Source organism: Castor canadensis, chromosome 6 (assembly GCF_047511655.1).
Source record: "Castor canadensis chromosome 6, mCasCan1.hap1v2, whole genome shotgun sequence".
Taxonomy (NCBI): domain Eukaryota; kingdom Metazoa; phylum Chordata; class Mammalia; order Rodentia; family Castoridae; genus Castor; species Castor canadensis.
Genome location: NC_133391.1, coordinates 78,419,787 through 78,441,533, shown reverse-complemented (window position 1 = coordinate 78,441,533; position 21,747 = coordinate 78,419,787). Strand labels below are relative to the sequence as shown.

The window sequence follows — 21,747 nt, the reverse complement described above, 5'->3', positions numbered from 1 at the left end:
GGCGAAGGTGCGCGCGGTGGACGCGGACTCTGGCTACAACGCGTGGCTGTCTTATGAGCTGCAGCCGGCGGCGGGTGGTGCGCGCAGCCCGTTCCGCGTGGGGCTGTACACGGGCGAGATCAGCACGACGCGCGCCCTGGACGAGGCTGACGCGCCGCGCCAATGCCTTCTGGTTCTGGTGAAGGATCATGGCGAGCCGGCGCTGATGGCCACAGCCACTGTGCTGGTGTCTCTGGTGGACAGCAGCCAGGCGCCAAAAGTCTTGCGAACTTCATTTGGAGCTTCCAGCTCTGAGGCTGCGCTGGTGAATGTCAACGTGTACCTGATCATCGCCATCTGCGCGGTGTCCAGTCTGCTGGTGCTCACGTTGCTGCTGTACACAGCTCTGCGTTGCTCAGTGGCGCCTTCTGGGAGCATGTGCGAGCCTGGGAAGCCCATGCTGGTGTGCTCCAGCGCGGTGGGGAGCTGGTCGTACTCACAGCAGAGGCGGCAGAGGGTGTGCTCTGGGGAGGTGCCACCCAAGACTGACCTCATGGTCTTCAGCCCCAGCCTACCTCAGGGTCCCACCTCTGCAGACAACGTGAGTTTCATAAATCTTACCCCAATATTCCTCCTAATTCTTTTGTATTAAATATTTCAAGTGTTTCTCTATTTTTTTAGAGTTAAAGGATAATGCATAATTATTGCAACTATTTCTTAGATATATCTTAATTTGTACTAATTTGTATTCTTTAGGTAGTTACTTCAAAAAATCTAGCTTACTGAACATATCATTGTAGTATATCTAAATTGAAGTCTTTTTTTTGAGATGTACCTAAACTGTCCATTTTCTTTCCTCTGCCTCTGAGTGCTGGGATTAGATGTTTGCAACCACGGCTAGTTGCAGTTTCTATTAAGTAACTAATTAATCTTTTATCCTGGTGTAAATAAAGTATTTTCAAAATATTTTGTAGTATGAACACTTTCATATTTAATCTCTATGAAGTATTGTACAAACATTATGAGACATATTTGAGAATTATTTATTGTCAATGTCTCTATGATTACATGGAAATGTTTTTACACCAGTTCATCAATTTTGCTTTTTTCTTTCTATTGAAGGGCAATTATTTAATAGTTTACTATAAAAATGCAGCTTCTTTTTTCACTCATATTTGTGGAGCAAATGAGTCATTTCAACAGTTGGCTTTGCATACTTATGATGAATTTGATAACTCAAAAATTTTAATGTTAATGGTTTCATTTTATTGGTTATTGAATAGGAAGTGCATATAAACCATTTAAAATTCTAGTAGTATAAAAGAGCACAGTTATCACAAAGCTACTTAATATTCTTATTTGAGTACTTTAAACATTTTCTAGGTTATCTTCCTAGAGGTATTTTTATATGAATAAATTTTTCTATTTGCTTTACAAACATAATATTTGTATGATTTTGTTGTTATTTTTTCACTTAGTGTATCTTTGTATTCATGGCTCATACACAGGAGATTTTTTTATCCCTTAATCTAGAACTATGGTTTTCCTTTGTGTGTATATATCATAATTTATTTTGTCTCAAATCCTAGCATTGACATTTGGTGTAAGAATGACTTAATTTTCTTGGAATTTTCATATTTTTCACTTTATAAATTATTCATATTGGTGAGAAATCACTGTGAATTCCTCCAGTTGTGAAAATCCTAACATATTTGGTTAAAGAATTGTACTATTGGCCAGGTCTAGTAGATCATAACTCTAATCCCAGCACTTATCTGGAAGCCAGCCTAGGCTGCATAGTAAGACCCTGTCTCTACAAAAAGAAAAGCATAAGAAAATAAAATTCTACTATTTATTGTTGCTTTTAACTTTTAGATTAAGAAGAAGCAAAAACATACTCTGATACAAAGTCCTTTCTTGAATTTGTTGTTTACTAATAGGTTTGTTTAAACAAAACTGACCATTGAAATGCACCATAGGCAGGAGTCTTCTCTATCTCAGATAGTGAGACAGCTTTTCTACTCTTTTTCTGGGTGGGAGAAAATGAGTTTAACAGGTAATAAATATTACATACTTCATATTATAAAATGTTAGTTACCTTTTGATTGCACTGACTATTTCTTTCATTCTTATATGCATTTAATTTTATAAATATCATTCTACTATATTATTTAGATATTTATACTACTCTGGATTACTTTGGGGAAGTCTTAGAAACTGAGAATGAGTTCTTGTCTCTGTGCAAGTTTGTGATTAACAACCATCAGCTTAAAAAAATAAAGTTAATTTAGTTTGAAATATAAAGTCCCAGGAGGATGTAGTACAGCACACCTGTAATTCCAGCACCAGGGAGGCTGAGGCAGGAAGATGGGGAGTTCCAGGCCAGCCTGGGATACCTAGTGAGATACTGTCTGAAACAAACAAAATAAAAAAATATAAACTCTCTGGTTTACATTATTGATGTAATTTTTTCTTTGCATTGGGAGGAAGCTATTTGTTTATAGAGAAATTTATTAGTCATTTTTTCTACATATAATCTTTCCCCTCAACTAAAATGAACTATTTGAATAAATAAAATGAAGGAAATTGCATGTCTTTTTCAGGAGATGGTAAAAAAATTTTATTTCCATGTTAAGTTGTTTTACATAAAGGATTTCAGCAGTGTTTTATAATTTTTGCCTGGAACCAGTAAGATTATTGCAACCATTTCAGTTGGACTAAGTTTTGGGGAACTGCAATGCAAGGAGGAATATGATGTTTTAAGTTTTGTTAATTTTTACCAGTAGAAATGTAGTGTAGGAGGTATATATGTGTACATGACAAATGTTAGCCTCCATAGAAAACCTTCCATCAATCAACCACAGATCAATATATCATTTGTGATTGCTTATATTCTTCTAAGCAAAGGAACTTCTCCTTTTGGGAGTTGTTATCAGTTAATACATGAAATCTTTGTTTGAAAGAATTACAATAGAAAATTTGTAAACAGGAATACAAAACCCAAGATCCAACTTAATTATTTTAATGGGTAGTTTCTCATAAAAGGGAGAGCATTATATTACAATTGTGAGGCTTAATATAGACAGAAAAGTGGAGGAATTGGGAATGACAAGGATCACTTGAAAAGTTTTATTGGTAGCTGTTATTTTCTTCTTTCAATGAGTTTACTCACCTCCAATTGATATTAAGGATGAATTAATGGTCAATTTGATATTTGGGCTTGACTGTAGTATGATGGTAATACTTTTATAGGTAAGTATTAGGGGTATTAAAAGAACCAGCTAGAGAAAAGATTTTATTGGAGAAGGGCAAGCAAGTGTTCTATATCATCTGCAAAATAAGATTCATATTGGAGACAAATTGAAAATAACTCTTGAAGAGTTGTCTTACGATCACTTTGTTGGTCACCTAGAAGTGATGCTAATATCTTGAATCTTCAGGTTTAGTGCAATTCAATGAAACCTGTACTTTTAAAGATAAATAAGGTGTATATGAAAGACAGACAAACTCTAGTTAGACTTAGAATAAGGCTAGTAGGGAGAAAGAGTAATAAAAAATTGCTACAGGTGATAGGGAGAATGTTTGTGCCATTAAACCAAAACGTGAATTTCAGAGGTTGGAATCTGATGGGTTAATAATGATTAGTCATGCTCCTATATTAAACAAATTGTCTAGGAGTCAGCATGTAGGAATTAAAATGATAATTATGAATATAGAAGAGACATGGATGTGGATTTGAGGATACTCCAGAAAGATCTTATTTGAAACACCAAAGAGTATGAGAACACTAATGGATGTAGGATATGGTGAGGTGGAGGTTCAGAGGAAAGGATGAGGTTATTTACAAACAGCTGAAGGATCAATAACAGCAATAACAGTGAGTGTACTTTCTACTAGAATTTGAAGTTGTGAAATATGTGGGGGGAAATTTTTAGTGGGAGGAATATAACTGCCCAGAAATTAAACAGTGTTGTGAATCTAGGTGTGTAGTGCATGCCTGTAATCCCACTACTGGGGAGGCTGAGGCAAGAGTATCTTGAGTTCCAGGTCAGCCTGGGCTACATAGAAAAACTCTATCTAAAAATATTGCAATAAAAATCATCTTCTGTTATTACACAAAAAACCTTAAGCATATTTGATATTTACTGAGCAAAGAAAGTGGACCTCAATCATCTGTAAGGTTGTAAATACTTAGACAAAATTAGTTAGTTTCAAATTACATTATTTCCCCAGAGCAATATATAATAGTGTGTACTATGATAAGAGTATAGTTTCTGTTGTTCCCAAAATGTTTTGGAGAGTTCACACTTCTCGCTTCCAACATACTTACATCACATTGAAAATTTCCAAACAGGTTGACGTAAGTGTTTAAAATGTTGGGAGAAAAGTTGTTTCGCTATGAAAATAATAGACTTTACTCTAAATTATAAAGGAAGTGAGACGAGAAGACACTGATTCTATAAATTACAAAAAGAGGAGCTTTCACAATCGAGGTAAAGTATGGTATATATCAATTTAAAGAATCAGAATATAGTGCAGTGATATGAACTCAGTTCTTACCCTTTGGAGCCGCATGATGTCGCTGTTTACCACGAAGTCACATTCAGCTACTGTGCAATGCTCCTTCCTCTTTAAAGTGCATCTTTCCAAGATTGCTGAATGATGGCGGACAGGGAAAAAATGAATTAACAGACTTTAAATCATATAGCGTTTCACCTTATGTCGAGAAAAATCTTCTAATGGAAATACATCAAGAAATATTTGACATGGATTTAACTACGGAAGGAAGATTGGGAACACGGTGCCTGCTGCTCTCGCTTCTGCTCCTCGCAGCCTGGGAGGCGGGGAGCGGCCAGCTTCACTACTCGGTTCCCGAGGAGGCCAAACACGGCACCTTCGTGGGCCGCATCGCGCAGGACCTGGGACTGGAGCTGGCGGAGCTGGTGCCGCGCCTGTTTCGGGTGGAGTCCACAGGCCACAGGGACCTTCTGGAGGTAAATCTGCAGAATGGCATTTTGTTTGTGAATTCTCGGATCGACCGGGAGGAGCTGTGCGGGCGGAGCACGGAGTGCAGCATCCACCTGGAGGTGATCGTGGACAGGCCGCTGCAGGTTTTCCATGTGGAGGTGGAGGTGAAGGACATTAACGACAACCCTCCTGTGTTCCCAATAAAGGAACAAAGATTGCCGATTTACGAATCTAGGCTGCCAGATTCTCTGTTTCCACTAGAGGGCGCATCGGATGCAGATGTTGGATCAAATTCCATCTTAACCTACAAGCTCAGTCCCAGCGAATACTTTGGGCTAGATGTGAAAACAAACAGCGATGACAACAAACAAATCGAGCTCGTGTTAAGAAAATCCTTGGATAGAGAGGACGCCCCTGAACATAACTTGCTCCTGATGGCCACCGATGGAGGCAAACCTGAACTCACAGGCTCTGTTCAACTGCTGGTCGTCGTGCTGGATGTGAATGATAATGCTCCTAGGTTCGAACAGTCTGAATACGAAGTTAGAATATTTGAAAACTCAGACAATGGAACAACAGTCATCAGACTGAACGCTTCTGATCAAGACGAAGGAACGAATGGGGCAGTTTCGTATTCTTTTAATAGCTTAGTTGCACCCATGGTAACCAAGCAGTTTAATATAGATCCAAATACAGGAAAAATTGTAATTCAAGGAAATTTGGATTTTGAGCAAGTAAATTTATACAAAATCCGCGTTGATGCGACGGACAAAGGACACCCTCCGCTGGTGGGCCATTGCACGGTTTTAGTGAGAGTGTTGGATAAAAATGATAATGTGCCACAGATTGCACTGACTTCTTTATCTTTGCCTATCCAAGAGGACACTCAGTTGGGTACTGTCATTGCCCTAATCAGCGTGTCGGACCGTGACTCTGGAGTCAATGGGCAGGTGACCTGCTCTCTGAAGCCAGAAGTTCCCTTCAAGCTAGTGTCCACTTTCAAGAATTACTATTCCCTGGTCCTTGACGGCGCCTTAGACCGAGAGACCATATCTGACTATAAGGTGGTGGTGACCGCGCGGGACGGGGGCTCGCCCTCGCTGTGGGCCACGGCCAGCGTGTCCGTGGAGGTGGCCGACGTGAACGACAACGCGCCTGCGTTCGCGCAGCCCGAGTACACGGTGTTCGTGAAGGAGAACAACGCGCCGGGTTCGCACATCTTCACGGTGTCGGCGCGGGACGTGGACGCGCAGGAGAACGCGCTGGTGTCCTACTCGCTGGTGGAGCGGCGGGTGGGCGAGCGCGCGCTGTCGAGCTACGTGTCGGTGCACGCGGAGAGCGGCAAGGTGTACGCGCTGCAGCCGCTGGACCACGAGGAGCTGGAGCTGCTGCAGTTCCAGGTGAGCGCGCGCGACGCTGGCGTGCCGCCCCTGGGCAGCAACGTGACGCTGCAGGTGTTCGTGCTGGATGAGAACGACAATGCGCCCGCGCTGCTGGGGCCTGCTGTGGGCGGCGCGGTGAGCGAGCTGGTGTCGCGGTCAGTGGGCGCGGGCCACGTGGTGGCGAAGGTGCGCGCGGTGGACGCGGACTCTGGCTACAACGCGTGGCTGTCTTATGAGCTGCAGCCGGCGGCGGGTGGTGCGCGCAGCCCGTTCCGCGTGGGGCTGTACACGGGCGAGATCAGCACGACGCGCGCCCTGGACGAGGCTGATGCGCCGCGTCAGCGCTTGTTGGTGTTGGTGAAGGACCATGGCGAGCCAGCGCTGATGGCCACTGCCACCGTGCTGGTGTCTTTGGTGGACGGTGGTCAGACACCAAAGGCCTCTTCGAGGGCATTGGTGAACGCTGCAGACCCAGAGGTAGCGCTGGTGAATGTCAACGTGTACCTGATCATTGCCATCTGCGTGGTGTCCAGTCTGCTGGTGCTCACGTTGCTGCTGTACACCGCGCTGCGTTGCTCAGCGGCGCCCCCCGGGAGCATGTGCGGGCCTGGGAAGCCCATGCTGGTGTGCTCCAGCGCGGTGGGGAGCTGGTCGTACTCACAGCAGAGGCGGCAGAGGGTGTGCTCTGGAGAGGTGCCACCCAAGACAGATCTCATGGCTTTTAGCCCTAGCCTTCCTCCTCATACCGTTGGGGTGGATATGGGCGAGCATCAGGATTTAAATGAAGATCATTGTGCAAGAGTAAGTCTGTATTTTGATAATTAATTTTTAATGCTTCTTTCAAATTTATAATTGTGTTTCTGAAATTTAAATTTTAGTCTTAATTTTAAAATAATTTTACAACACTTACAGATTTCATTTTATTCTTTTCATACTATAATCTTTTTAAAGTCATAGTTGAATTGGAATTAAATATTATATCCATATTCTACTCCACTAGGTTTTAAAATTCAAAGTCAATTTTCCTTCGTTATGTTCTTCTTTATTTTTTTTGCGGTACTGGTGTTGAACTCAGGGCTTCAAGATTTCTTAGGCACTTGAGCCTACTCCACCAGTCCTTTTTGTGATGGATTTTTTCCCAGATAAGGTCTTTTGAACTATTTGTCAGGGTGTGACTTTGGACCAAGATCCTCCTGATTTCTGCCTCCTGAGTAGCTAGGATTACAGGCTTGAGTCATTGGAAGCTGGTTGTATTGCATAATAATATTTTCTTTATTACTTGGGTTTTTCCTCTCTTTGCATTTGAAGTTCAGGAGACTCAATTAGAATGTATTAGTTTTTAAAATAAGACATTGAAATCTTTATATCACTGTTTCACTTATGTTTTTGTTTTTCACTAACATTTTTTTCCCTGTAAGTGCTGAGGAAGAAACCCAAGGCCTCTGGCATGTTAGACAAACTCTCTGTCACTGAGATACATACACTTTCAATGTATCCATTTTGTGGAGGAGCTACCCTCCTATGTTATTTTCTGTGTCCACCCCCCTCCTCTGCCCCCACCATTGTTGTTCCAGAAGGTTTAGTGTTCATTTTCTGTTGCTTTTTGAAATGATTTAGGAATAAAGAAAAAAATCATAGTGATTAGACTGAGTACTTATGATGGAGATAGGAGGTGAATGAAGAGATTTCATATTGTTTAATTATCTTATTCCAGCCTTGGTTATCACCCAGCTTATTAGCAATACAAATACTGTAGAAATAGTAATTGGAGGGAATTTGGGCTTTGAATAAGTAAATTTCCATAAAATATGTGTCCCTGTGCTTCAGATCTGGCTTAGTGGTACAGCATTTGCCTAACATGTACAGGACCTATGTTCCATCTCCTGCAATGCAAAACAAACAAGCAAAAACTGAAAAACCAAAACACCTGCAGTCCTGTGTCTTTGCAACTTTATATTTGAATTTTTTGGTGATACCCTTTTATGCAGTCTAAACCTAATTGTTTCATATTAATGCTTTCACTATTCTCTGTGTATAATTATCTAACCTATTTACTATTTCTTTACATGAAAGACAGCAAAGATTAGTGGCTAAGTATTGTGAGTTTTGATGTTATCCTCCCTTGCCTCCATCACACTCCCATCACTTTCATTTGTGCAATATTGAATAAACTGTTTATCTTCTCAGTTCTCAGCTTCCCACCTGAAAAGTCCAAATGATAAACAATAGCACCTACCATAGGCAAATGGTTGTAAAGATTTAGTAATGTCATACTTCTAAGGTGTTTATAATAGTGCTTGCCAAATATTAATCACTAAATAAAATCAGTAATTATTTAAAAGAGCAAAAGAAAAACTTTTATGTCATTTTATATTAGAAAACTGTTATTATGAATTCCTTATTTAAATTTGAGGTAAATATCTTTGTTTTGTTACTATTAGGAGGCATTAATTATCAAATGATTTTGAGATGTAAATAGCATTTTGAGAGCAAAGTATTATAATTTTCATTTTGGTGGTACTGGGGTTTGAATTCATGGCCTTGTACTTGCTAGGCAGGAGCTCTACCACTTGAACCATGTCTTCCAGCTCTGTTTGCTTTTTAGTTATTTTCACATAGAGTCTTGCATTTATGCCCTTGCAGCCATAGGTGGGGATCCTCCTATTTATGTTTTCCACATAGCTGAGACAACAGGTGTTTACACTACTATGCCCAGCTTTTATTGGTTGAGATGGGGTCTTGAAAACTTTTTGCCCATTATGGCCTCAAACTTGTATCCTCCAGATCTCAAATCTCAACCTCCTGAGAAGCTAGGATTACAGAACCACCATGTCTGTCCATGTATTACATTTAAAAAATAATTTTAAAATTAATTGAACTAAGTCTGGCAGTGGAAAAGTTTTTAGATTCAAAAGACTTTAAACTGCTCCTCCCTTGGTGACTTCCTGGACATGGTTTTAACCTTTCTCCTTGTCCATGCTTCTCAAGAAATATTAGACTACATTAAGCTTGAATCACATATTTTCTCACACTTAAAAATTGCTCAAGTTCAATAGAGGACTGAGTTGGGATTTGTGCTCCCTAATGTGTTCATTTTTTATTCTTCATAAGAAACCATTAAGAGAGTTTTCTGTTTTGTTTTAATGGACTGCATAACAATCTTAAAACACATACTTAGTAGTGTACTGAAATGCAAAAAATAAAAAACAAAACCAAAAACAATCTCAACAAAATCACCTCTGTTTATATCAATCAATAAATAGCAACTTTGGTAAGGATGATGATATCTGGCAACCCTAACAGCTTGCTTTCTTAGGAAGTAAAGAAACACCATAGCCATTACTATTGAGTAAATACTTTGAAAAGATTTCTAGGAGGGTCTCTGTAATATTGTGCCTGCCAAAAAACATTGAATCAAAATCCGATGCCTACTTCAAGAATTTCATAGAAAGGGTGGTAGAGCACCTGTCTAGCAAGTGTGAGGTCTTAAGTTCAAACCCCAGGTCTGCCAAAATATATTTTCATAGAAAAATATGAATGTGCCATACATAACATGACCACAACAGAAATCAGAATGTTATAAGAGGTGCAAGAAAGATTAATCACAGTGTGAATGGAAATGAATGGAATGCTCTGCCTATTTCACTTGTTGAAGGAAACTTTCTAGAGTAATGACAATTTTGGTGATTATAAAATGGAGAATTTTCCTTGGGAGAATATTGAAAATAATTAGTATTCTTGGGAAAAGAGTAATTTAAATAAAAGGAGTACACAGAAAACCCAAAATGTATCTAGAATCAGAGAATAATTCACTTTGGTTAAAGCATCTGGTTCTCATAGGAGAAAATGTGAAAGAAATCAAGAAAAGTGTTACAAGAAAAATCCAAACAACTTTGAGCACTAGACTAAAAATTTTGTCCTCAATGTCATTTGAAAAGTATCAGAAAATGTGAAGCAATTGTAATAAAGATATTTCAGAAAGATGAGTATTAAGTGAAGGATGAGTGAGGTCTGGATTAAAAGGGAGACGCAACTAGAGGATTTTGCAAGAGTCAGGGGCACAACAATCATAAAAACGAATGTAGGCAAATACCAAACTTGGGAAGCATTGGAACACAAATGCAACTATTTCACTTGATGTTGGGGAACGCTGGGGTGAAACATCCAAGAAAACTAGCTCTGCTACATAGATTAAAAAAAATTGTAAAGTATTCCAAGACTTGAATAAAGAATTGGCATAAATAGGATTGGGTGAGCACCAAAATTTTGCTGATGAAATAAAGCCTTATCATGAAAGAACCTAAATCTTATTGGAGATTGTGAAAACAAGCACATAATCAAAAAAAGGTTTAGAAAAGAGTAAATAAGTATGGGAGTCATGATTTCCTACAACAAACTATATAAATTCTGAACAGGAAAAATTCAGAATACTTGTTTCTTAAAAAGTTACCTTAATACAAATACTTGCCTTCAAAGATTCAAAACTCTTCTAATGTTTCCTTTTATTAAGAAAGCAATCTGAATACTTGCACACTATCCCTTGCCTGTTCTAAGGAAAAAAAAACGTACGTTTTTCTTTCATTAAGGAGATTCTGAAGACACCGGAATTTCCTTCACAGGTGATACTGAATCTAAGAATATGGACTTTCTTAAACTTTAGAACAAAGAAATTTGTTTGCATGATTAATTTCATTGCCACTTAAGTTATTTTTATATAAAAATAATGGAAAAGTTGTCCTAAGGAATGAGGAAGCCCAAATAATAGCCACATTAAATATTCAAAAGCCATTAAGGTATTCTTAGAATATCTTCAACAAGGGTGCGAAGTGTTCTACATTATAACAGCAATAAAGAAAAAAAAATCTAGAACCTGAAATAAACTTTATCTTACTAAAATAATTCCCACTTACTAACTCGGGCCACATGATGTCGCTCTTAACCGTGAGATAGTTTCATATTTACGAAACAAAGTCATTCATTTTCAATTGGAAAGACGCTCCACACGGATTCTCAACAATGGCCAGCATATCGGGATTGCAATGAAAATATAAGAAGATTCACACAATTTGAGGCAAGTGTCGCTGATGAGAGTAAACTAACAATCTGAAATGGTGTACCTGAGGAAAAACAACCAGGAGAGAAGACAGCTACTCCTGTTGGTAATAATTCTTGCAGCTTGGGAAGCAGGGAGCAGCGAGCTCCATTACTCAGTCTCCGAGGAGGCCAAACACGGCACCTTCGTGGGCCGCATCGCTCAGGATCTGGGACTGGAGCCGGAGGAGCTGGTGCCGCGCCTGTTCCGGGTGGCGACCAAGGACCGCGGGGACCTTCTGGAGGTAAATCTGCAGAATGGCATTTTGTTTGTGAATTCTCGGATCGACCGGGAGGAGCTGTGCGGGTGGAGCGCGGAGTGCAGCATCCACCTGGAGGTGATCGTGGACAGGCCGCTGCAGGTTTTCCATGTGGAGGTGGAGGTGAAGGACATTAACGACAACCCACCAATGTTCCTGGCAACACAAAAGAATCTGTTTATCCCAGAATCCAGGTTGCTTGACTCTAGACTTCCACTAGAGGGCGCCTCGGATGCAGATATTGGAGTCAATGCTGTGCTTACTTATAGACTGAGTCCCAATGAGTATTTCTCTCTGGACATCCCGCCCAGCCACGAGCAGGTAAAACCTCTTGGGCTTGTATTACGGAAACCTTTGGACAGGGAAGAAGCTCCTGAGCTGTGCTTACTGCTCACGGCTACCGATGGAGGCAAACCGGAGCTGACTGGCACCGTTCAGTTGTTCATCACAGTTCTGGATGCCAATGACAATGCTCCAGTTTTTAACAGAACACTGTATACAGTGAAGTTACCAGAAAATGTTTCTATTGGAACGTTGGTAATTCACCCCAACGCCTCAGATTTAGATGAAGGAGTGAATGGGGATATAACTTATTTATTCTCTAGTGATGTTTCTCCGGATGTAAAATCCAAGTTTCATATAGATGCTGTGAGTGGAGAAATTACAGTGATAGGACTTATTGATTTTGAAGAAAGTAAAGTGTACAAAATTCAAGTAGAGGCAGTTGATAAAGGCTTCCCGCCAATGGCTGGTCACTGTACAGTTCTTGTGGAAGTTGTGGACAAAAATGACAATGCTCCGCAGTTGACTGTCACTTCTCTGTCTCTCCCTATTGCTGAAGACACAAAGCCAGGCACAGTCATAACTTTGATTAGTGTCCTCGACCGGGATTCTGGGACAAATGGGCAGGTGACCTGTTCCCTGACGCCCCATGTTCCCTTCAAGCTGGTGTCCACTTTCAAGAATTACTATTCCCTGGTCCTTGACGGCGCCCTGGACCGAGAGACCATATCTGACTATAAGGTGGTGGTGACCGCGCGGGACGGGGGCTCGCCCTCGCTGTGGGCCACAGCCAGCGTGTCCGTGGAGGTGGCCGACGTGAACGACAACGCGCCTGCGTTCGCGCAGCCTGAGTACACGGTGTTCGTGAAGGAGAACAACGCGCCGGGTTCGCACATCTTCACGGTGTCGGCGCGGGACGTGGACGCGCAGGAGAACGCGCTGGTGTCCTACTCGCTGGTGGAGCGGCGGGTGGGCGAGCGCGCGCTGTCGAGCTACGTGTCGGTGCACGCGGAGAGCGGCAAGGTGTACGCGCTGCAGCCGCTGGACCACGAGGAGCTGGAGCTGCTGCAGTTCCAGGTGAGCGCGCGCGACGCTGGCGTGCCGCCCCTGGGCAGCAACGTGACGCTGCAGGTGTTCGTGCTGGATGAGAACGACAATGCGCCCGCGCTGCTGGGGCCTGCTGTGGGCGGCGCAGTGAGCGAGCTGGTGTCGCGGTCAGTGGGCGCGGGCCACGTGGTGGCGAAGGTGCGCGCGGTGGACGCGGACTCTGGCTACAACGCGTGGCTGTCTTATGAGCTGCAGCCGGCGGCGGGTGGTGCGCGCAGCCCGTTCCGCGTGGGGCTGTACACGGGCGAGATCAGCACGACGCGCGCCCTGGACGAGGCTGATGCGCCGCGCCAGCGCTTGTTGGTGCTGGTGAAGGACCATGGCGAGCCTGCGCTGATGGCCACCGCCACCGTGCTAGTGTCTCTGGTGGACAGCGGCCAGGCTCCAAAAGTTTCCTTGCGCACATCAGTTGGAGATTCCAGCTCCGAGGTTGAGCTGGTGGATGTCAACATTTACCTGATCATTGCTATCTGCGCGGTGTCCAGTCTGCTGGTGCTCACGTTGCTGCTGTACACCGCGCTGCGTTGCTCAGCGACGCCCACGGGGAGCATGTGCGGGCCTGGGAAGCCCATGCTGGTGTGCTCCAGTGCGGTGGGGAGCTGGTCATACTCGCAGCAGAGGAGGCAGAGGGTGTGCTCTGGAGAGGTGCCACCCAAGACTGACCTCATGGCCTTTAGTCCCAGTCTTCCTCCTTGTCTTGGATCTGCAGATGGAGCTGGAGAACCACCTCCTATTTTGGACTCCTCTGGGAAGGTGGGTTGTCCTAGAATCTTATTGTTATAATTATATCCTTGTTCTTGAAAGATATTTTTTGCTTTCTGGTACATTTAAATAGCGTTTTAAAAATTTTTCTAGAAATTTATCTGATTTACAAAAATCAGTAATGACTCCTTTAGTGGTGGATCAGACTTTATGTTTTGAATTTTCTAATGAGAGTCATCATAAAGTGTACATACTGGAAACATTTATGTTGTATTGAGTTACTTTATTTAGAAGTTGCCATGAGTGAATTGCTAATGCTTTGCTAATGCCATAGCCCTTGAAATCTACTGGGTGTGGAAAAACCAGACTAGTATGAACTCATTTAGTAGACATCAACACCACTCTTTCTTTTATTCAGTTTTGGTTTGGAGTAATTCTGTTGTTTATTATAAACCCTCTGTTCTCTCAATTTCTCTGAATGGAGATTCTCTTGAACCTGGTTGTCCACCACCACTTGGTATTTATTATCTCTATAAATAATTTCCAGCAAGCCCTCGAAATTGATTTCTCTACCTATGAATCTAGTTCTGTAAAAAAAAAAAGATTACAAATACAATCCTCACTTCAATTTGTATAAAATACATTTGTGAATGTCTGATAATGTAGATTATATGAAAATGTTGATTGACAATCTTTTCTACACTTAGAAATTTGTTTGTAAGAGTTTCATTTCTGACATTAGAGAAAATTTTTCCTGACAGATACTTTCTTTCTTCAAAGAGTTACTTGGGCTGGCTGTGTGGCTCCAGTGGTAGAGTGCTTCCACGCTAGCAAGTGCAAAACCGTTAGTTCAAACCCTAGTGCCACAAAAAATGACTCTTAAGTGATATTTTTTTTTAGCGAAAAAAAATTTTGAATTTGAAGACTTGATCCTTTGAATTCTCATGAAATTCATGGTTTGAAACTTAAAAAATTTCTCCTACCTTACATGAGGATTTACTTTTCTCTGGCTTTTCTACCAGACAGGAATCTGGATATGAGATTGTGCACCTTTAATGTCACTACATGTTATACTTACATTTCCTGGATTATAGTTTCTGACTTTGAAATCGGTGGTTTTGTGCATTGTACCTTCAGGTCATGCTATTTTTTCTTTTCTAATTTATATTTGACAAACTTTATTTGCACCTTTGCTGAGTTTTAAATGTAATTTATATGTCTCTTTTTTCTTTCATCTATTTTACTTTATATTTTGTCAGGTATTTTGCAAGGTATTCTTTAAAGTTTCAATGGAGTAGAGTTCTTGCCTCACATGTATGAGGCATTTAGTTCAATCCCTACCACTGCAAAAAAAAAAACCACAAAAAAACTCCTCAGAAAAGGAAAATTAGAGTGGCTTTCTACTTTGTGAATAGTGCCACAATAATAATTATGAAAATGCAAGTAAATTTTAATTTTGATAACTTAAATTCCTAGATAAATTCCTCCCCTAAAATGTATGTTATAATGCAGTTTATTTTTCCATTTCACTCCTTCAAATTTGACTAGTGCTTGAACTCCTGTTGCCAAACTTATGCCTATCAATATCACTCACATTGTATTCAAATTATATTTTCATTTTTTTCAAGTACCATGTTCCATTTGAGCTTGGGTGCAGTAATTTAAGTTTATGATATAGATTGAAGAGTAATATAAATGTCATTTGTCCCCAAGACAACTCCTTCTTCTCTTGTAGCTAATTTTTTGAGCACTGATTTATATCTTCCACAATTATAATATTTATTCCTTATTTTTCATTGCTCTATTGATGTAATTGGTAATTTAGCTTCTTATATTAATCTTCACTATCACCCAGATTATAGGCTGCCATCATATGCAAATTTCAGGAAAGTTGTGAATACCTTAAAATTGAATTTATCTTTGGGGGTTATCAGGAAACATGAGATTCAGGGAAGTTAGGAGTGTTGACAGCATGGAACACACCTTAATATTCTGCCTAATTGCTCACCTGTTATGCTTCTTTAGGTGACATTCCTCAATTCAAGCCAGAACCATGAAACCTGTACTAAAGTTCTTCTTATACCCGTCACTGGTATAGTGACTTCTCATACGCAGTCACTAGATAGGGCAAATTAACTTATCTCTCAATCTCAGGCACTTTTAAGAGTAAAAAGGACACTTTCACTAAGTATTTAAGACCAGATGTAAACTGAATTTGTCCTAGGCAAATTGAGGTCTATTGTCAGCCTATTCTTAGTCTTACTAATGCTAATAACATCAACAACACTGGGATTCCGTATTGAAACAGTCACACTGAGCCTTCAGAATTTCCAAAATGAGTAGAATGGGAAAAATTTCATTTTAATGAGCACCCAAGGTAATTCTTGTCCAAGTTATGTTTTAGATTCATAGTCTTATTCAGTGTTTGACAAAGCAATTTCCTATTGCTTAATTTAACTAGCTCCTATTTTTAATTCAATAGTAGAGATCCATATTGGGATTTATGTTATTTGGTATAAAATGCATATTAATTGGAATGTAGTTTAGTTTATGCCATTATCTTGTGTTGAGATGATTAGTCAATTATAAACTTATTTTTAGATTTCAGATAATAGCTCAAATTGAATATTAGCATTGTGAGTGGATGGTTAACTCAATACATTTTAATTTATGCCTTATAAAAGAAAACAATCCAAAAAATCAGAAGTTGAGTGGATTTTTGACACTGGAGTCATTCTAAAGGAGTAAAGAAATATAAAACCAGAATTTAGCAGGGCACATAAGCTGGCAGATTGAGTAGCCTTCATTCCTGTCAGTTTTCCTATTTGTAAATATTGTTGCTATGTGGTTCAGATTTTACTAGTGAATAAAATATCTCAAAGTTATTTATATATTTAGAAATATGTTTTTTACAAGTCATTATTAAATTTTTAGGACTAGAGTTTCTATTGACAAGTTTTCCATTTTTTTGGAAATAGGAAAACATTAATTTTTATCAACATGGATATGCCAGTGGAGTGGATATTTTTGGTTTCTGATTAGTTGATTTCAAGAAGCTTGGGAGAAGAAAATATTCTTATTGTTGAAGACAGTGAAAAAAACCTTCATTGACATTATAAAAACTATTAAATAAATTCCAGAACTTTATATTTTTGCGTATTTGAAAAACTTAAATATAATAAGCATGAAAGCAGGTGTCTCTGAAAATAAGTCATGAAATTGTGAATTACTTCTTTAGAATCATAATTAAGATTCTTTTTGCCCATGTAAGATATCACAAAGTAAAATTTCTCCCCATGTAAACAGATTTCTCAGTAAAGTCACATTTACATTTTCTTAAAGACAAGAATCACTGCAATAGCAATAACAAAGGCATTGGAAAGTGACAATATTCCATAGGTAATAGTTTTTCTTGAGGAGCCACATTTGGTCTTGAACATCATGAAAACAAATGTGGTCAAAGTGAGGCCTGAGAATAATTCTCATTTGTGAACACTCATTCTCCTTAAAGTGCTGTCCTAAGCACTTAATATGCTGTAATTCATACAACCACTGTATTAGTAATATGCCAATGTTATGAAAGTGGAAACTGAAATGTGGGGCGGTTGAATGGTTGGGAAGACAAATTTAATGATTAACAAGAAAGCTGATAAGACTCTAAGTGGAGAAATAGCTGATGTTGAAGCTTAGATCTCTCTACATTCTAGTGATGACTGGAACTTTTGGGTTGCAAACACCTTAAAGACAACTGATGCTTGAAATTAGTGTTTAAAAAGAGTTCATTGAATCTCAAAACACTGACAAAGAGAAATAAGTTATGTATTACAACTTGAAGAGACCTACACTTGTCATCCAACAAAATACTAGTACACTCATCAGCATGCCAATATTAAGGCAATTAAAAATTAAAGGATAGTCACATGGTTAAGGAGGAATCACTGCTCTGCGGTTCTACATTAAAGAAAAAGATACGCCTTGGGTACACAATTATTATTATATACAAAAGAGATGCCTGGTGGTCTGGCTCAAGTATTATAGCGCCTACCTCGCATGCACAAAGCCGCAGTTCAAACTCAATACTACCAAAAGAGACAAAATATGAGGCTTTTAGAAAGTCCACAGTGATAAAATCCATAGAAAATAGAATTAAAAGTTATGAAGGAAAGAAAAGTCGTTAATTCGTGGACTTGTACTTAAAAATTTAGCCACCGGATGTCGCTGTCGCCCACGAAATACGTAGCTCTTAGGAACAAAAGCCTAGTCCACTAAGTCTCAATTGCTAGGAAGTAGCTACATTCTAAGATCTCAGCCATGGAACTAAGAAATCGAACAGCACACACCGGAGCGTGTGTGCGTCCCACTCAGAGTATTCACCGATTTGTAAAACAAGAGAAATACATGCTGTTGATCTCCAGAATCCGCGGTCATGGAGTCCAGCGCCTGCTGCTCTCTCTTCTGCTCCTCGCAGCCTGGGAGGTGGGGAGCGGCCAGCTGCACTATTCGGTCCCTGAGGAGGCCAAACACGGCACCTTCGTGGGCCGCATCGCGCAGGACCTGGGACTGGAGCTGGCGGAGCTGATGCCGCGCCTGTTCCGAGTGGAGTCCAAGGACCGAGGGGACCTTCTGGAGGTAAATCTGCAGAATGGCATTTTGTTTGTGAATTCTCGGATCGACCGGGAGGAGCTGTGCGGGCGGAGCATGGAGTGCAGCATCCACCTGGAGGTGATCGTGGACAGGCCGCTGCAGGTTTTCCATGTGGAGGTGGAGGTGAAGGACATTAACGACAACCCGCCAGTATTCTCTGTAACAGAGCAAAAGATCTTGATACCTGAATCTAGACTGCTTGATTCTAAATTTCCTCTGGAAGGCGCATCTGATGCTGATGTCGGAGAGAACTCACTGCTTACTTACAAACTCAATTCAAACGAGTTTTTCAATCTTGAGATTATAAGCAAAAAATACAAAGGCAAACTCCCAGTGCTTGTTCTGAGAAAACTTCTAGATCGTGAAGAAAATCCTCAGATTAAGTTATTACTGACTGCAACTGATGGAGGCAAACCTGAGTTCACTGGATCTATTTCTATATTGATCCTGGTGTTGGATGCCAACGATAATGCCCCTGTATTTGACAGATCCATTTATGAAGTGAAGATGTATGAAAATCAAGCAAACCAAACGTTAGTGATATGGCTAAACGCTTCTGACACAGATGAAGGAATAAACAAGGAGTTGGTGTATTCATTTAGCTCTCTGGTCCCGCCCATCACAAGAAGAAAATTTTTAATAAATGAAAGAACAGGAGAAATAAGAGTAAATGATACTATCGACTTCGAAGACAGCAACAGTTACGAAATTCATGTAGATGTTACAGATAAAGGAAATCCACCTATGGTTGGTCACTGCACTGTCTTGGTGGAAATCTTGGATGAAAATGACAATTCACCAGAGATAGTTGTCACTTCTTTGTCTCTTCCAGTCAAAGAAGACACTCAGTCGGGCACTGTCATCGCGCTGGTCAGTGTGTCTGACCAAGATTCTGGAGCCAACGGGCAGGTGACCTGCTCCCTGACACCCACTGTTCCCTTCAAGCTGGTGTCCACTTTCAAGAATTACTATTCATTGGTGCTGGATGGCGAGCTGGACCGAGAGACCATATCTGACTATAAGGTGGTGGTGACCGCGCGGGACGGGGGCTCGCCCTCGCTGTGGGCCACGGCCAGCATGTCCGTGGAGGTGGCCGACGTGAACGACAACGCGCCTGCGTTCGCGCAGCCCGAGTACACGGTGTTCGTGAAGGAGAACAACGCGCCGGGTTCGCACATCTTCACGGTGTCGGCGCGGGACGTGGACGCGCAGGAGAACGCGCTGGTGTCCTACTCGCTGGTGGAGCGGCGGGTGGGCGAGCGCGCGCTGTCGAGCTACGTGTCGGTGCACGCGGAGAGCGGCAAGGTGTACGCGCTGCAGCCGCTGGACCACGAGGAGCTGGAGCTGCTGCAGTTCCAGGTGAGCGCGCGCGACGCTGGCGTGCCGCCCCTGGGCAGCAACGTGACGCTGCAGGTGTTCGTGCTGGATGAGAACGACAATGCGCCCGCGCTGCTGGGGCCTGCTGTGGGCGGCGCGGTGAGCGAGCTGGTGTCGCGGTCAGTGGGCGCGGGCCACGTGGTGGCGAAGGTGCGCGCGGTGGACGCGGACTCTGGCTACAACGCGTGGCTGTCTTATGAGCTGCAGCCGGCGGCGGGTGGTGCGCGCAGCCCGTTCCGCGTGGGGCTGTACACGGGCGAGATCAGCACGACGCGCGCCCTTGACGAGGCTGATGCGCCGCGTCAGCGCTTGTTGGTGCTGGTGAAGGACCATGGCGAGCCAGCGCTGATGGCCACCGCCACTGTGCTGGTGTCTCTGGTGGACAGTGGTCAAGCACCAAAGGTATTGTCCCAGGCATCGGTGGGTCCTGTAGGCGGGGATGCAGCGTTGGTGAATGTCAACGTGTATCTGATCATCGCCATCTGCGCGGTGTCCAGTCTGCTGGTGCTCACGTTGCTGCTGTGCACCGCGCTGCGTTGCTCAGCGGTGCCCACCGAGAGCATGTGCAGGCCTGGGAAGCCCATGCTTGTGTGCTCCAGTGCGGTGGGGAGCTGGTCTTATTCACAGCAGAGGAGGCAGAGGGTGTGTTCTGGGGAAGTGCCACCCAAGACTGACCTCATGGTATTCAGTCCTAGTCTTACACCCTGTCAAGTGGCAGATGTGGCAATGGATCAGTCTACTGAAAGGGATCAATCTGGGAAGGTGGGTATTACATTTTCTTTTATATTATTTTGTGTTGTGAATTTCAATGACGGACGTAATGTATCTTCTATATTTATGATTACCCTTGTTATTCAATAGTAAGCAAGCTACACTGGTGAAAAGTTCTTGATGTTGTGAATTAAGTTAAATATTTTAAGTGTGAAATATTTTTGTTTTTATTTCAGTAGTATTAATGCCTATGTAGTGTGTATTATTCACGTTTGTTTTAGATGAGAAAGTGTTTCATCTTTATTTACATAACTATCTAGAAGCTCTTCACTTTGTCAGCTTCAGTCATTGCTTATGATAATCAACTATTAGCTTTTCCACTTTGAGGAAGTTGTTGTGGTTATGTTAAAGAATGGAGAGCATTTGAAAATCATTTTAAACACCTTGCCTCTTTTTTTCTCCTTCCTTCCTTCCTTCCATCCTTCTTCCTTTCTCTTTTGTAATGCTTGGGGTCATACCCAATATTTTGTGTATACAAGGAAAGCCTCCATGAAATTAATTTTTAATTTAAAGGAGATTGAAAATGCTTAATTTAGTCCAAATCAGTATTAGAAGTGGGAATAGAAAATTGAATTAACCTCTTAGAATATTTTCTATTAATCTGATATATGATGAGTTTAGTTTTACAGCTTCTTCAGTCATCTTAACCGGAGCTGGATTATAGATACTCAGAAATGCAAGCGAATGCAATTGCATGATGGCAAAACTAGCCAATCAGTTGTTCTTTTCTGAAACTTATTGTTACCTGATACTCATGGTTTCATTTTTTATTTTTATTAATTTCAGTGTTACCAAATACCAATGCAACTAATTTACCATCTTGGCCCTGTGGTCCTTAATAGCAATTACTTTTTCCTTTTTCTGTTTCCTTTCAGTATGAATATTGAATTTGTTTTTCAATATGTACTTCCTAAATAGCTTCCAGCAAAAGTTGACATCTTTATTCAAGCTTAGCAATACTAAAATATGTCATTATGGCTGGGATTTAAGTGTGGGATTGCTTTCAATATTAATGATTCCCATAGCCTGTCTCAACTCCAACTCTTGGAGTTTATAGGTGATAAAGTAATGCAGAGTTAAAAACTTATTTGCTGCTATATCAAATATATCTACGAAATGAATTCCTTACACTCAGATGTTTGGAAAAAAATCTTCTTTTAACATTTATTATTTGGTGCTGGGGA

The 21,747-nt window shown here is 41.3% G+C and overlaps 1 protein-coding gene across 4 annotated transcripts in view; it reads left to right on the top strand.

The window, feature by feature from the left end:
* Positions 1-21,747, top strand: part of LOC109702582 (protocadherin alpha-C1) — a 197,306-nt gene that overhangs the window by 9,233 nt on the left and 166,326 nt on the right. The window contains exon 1 of one of the 4 annotated variants that reach the window (XM_074076836.1): positions 2,544-7,130. The exons of 1 other annotated variant lie outside the window; for it this stretch is intronic. In XM_074076836.1, the coding sequence (XP_073932937.1) occupies positions 4,719-7,130 (2,412 nt within the window). In that variant the 5' untranslated portion in view covers positions 2,544-4,718. Of the gene's footprint in view, positions 1-2,543; positions 7,131-10,135; positions 13,823-16,957; positions 20,555-21,747 lie in introns of those variants that run through there. 2 more of the 4 variants (XM_074076838.1, XM_074076833.1) reach the window with 2 other exon arrangements.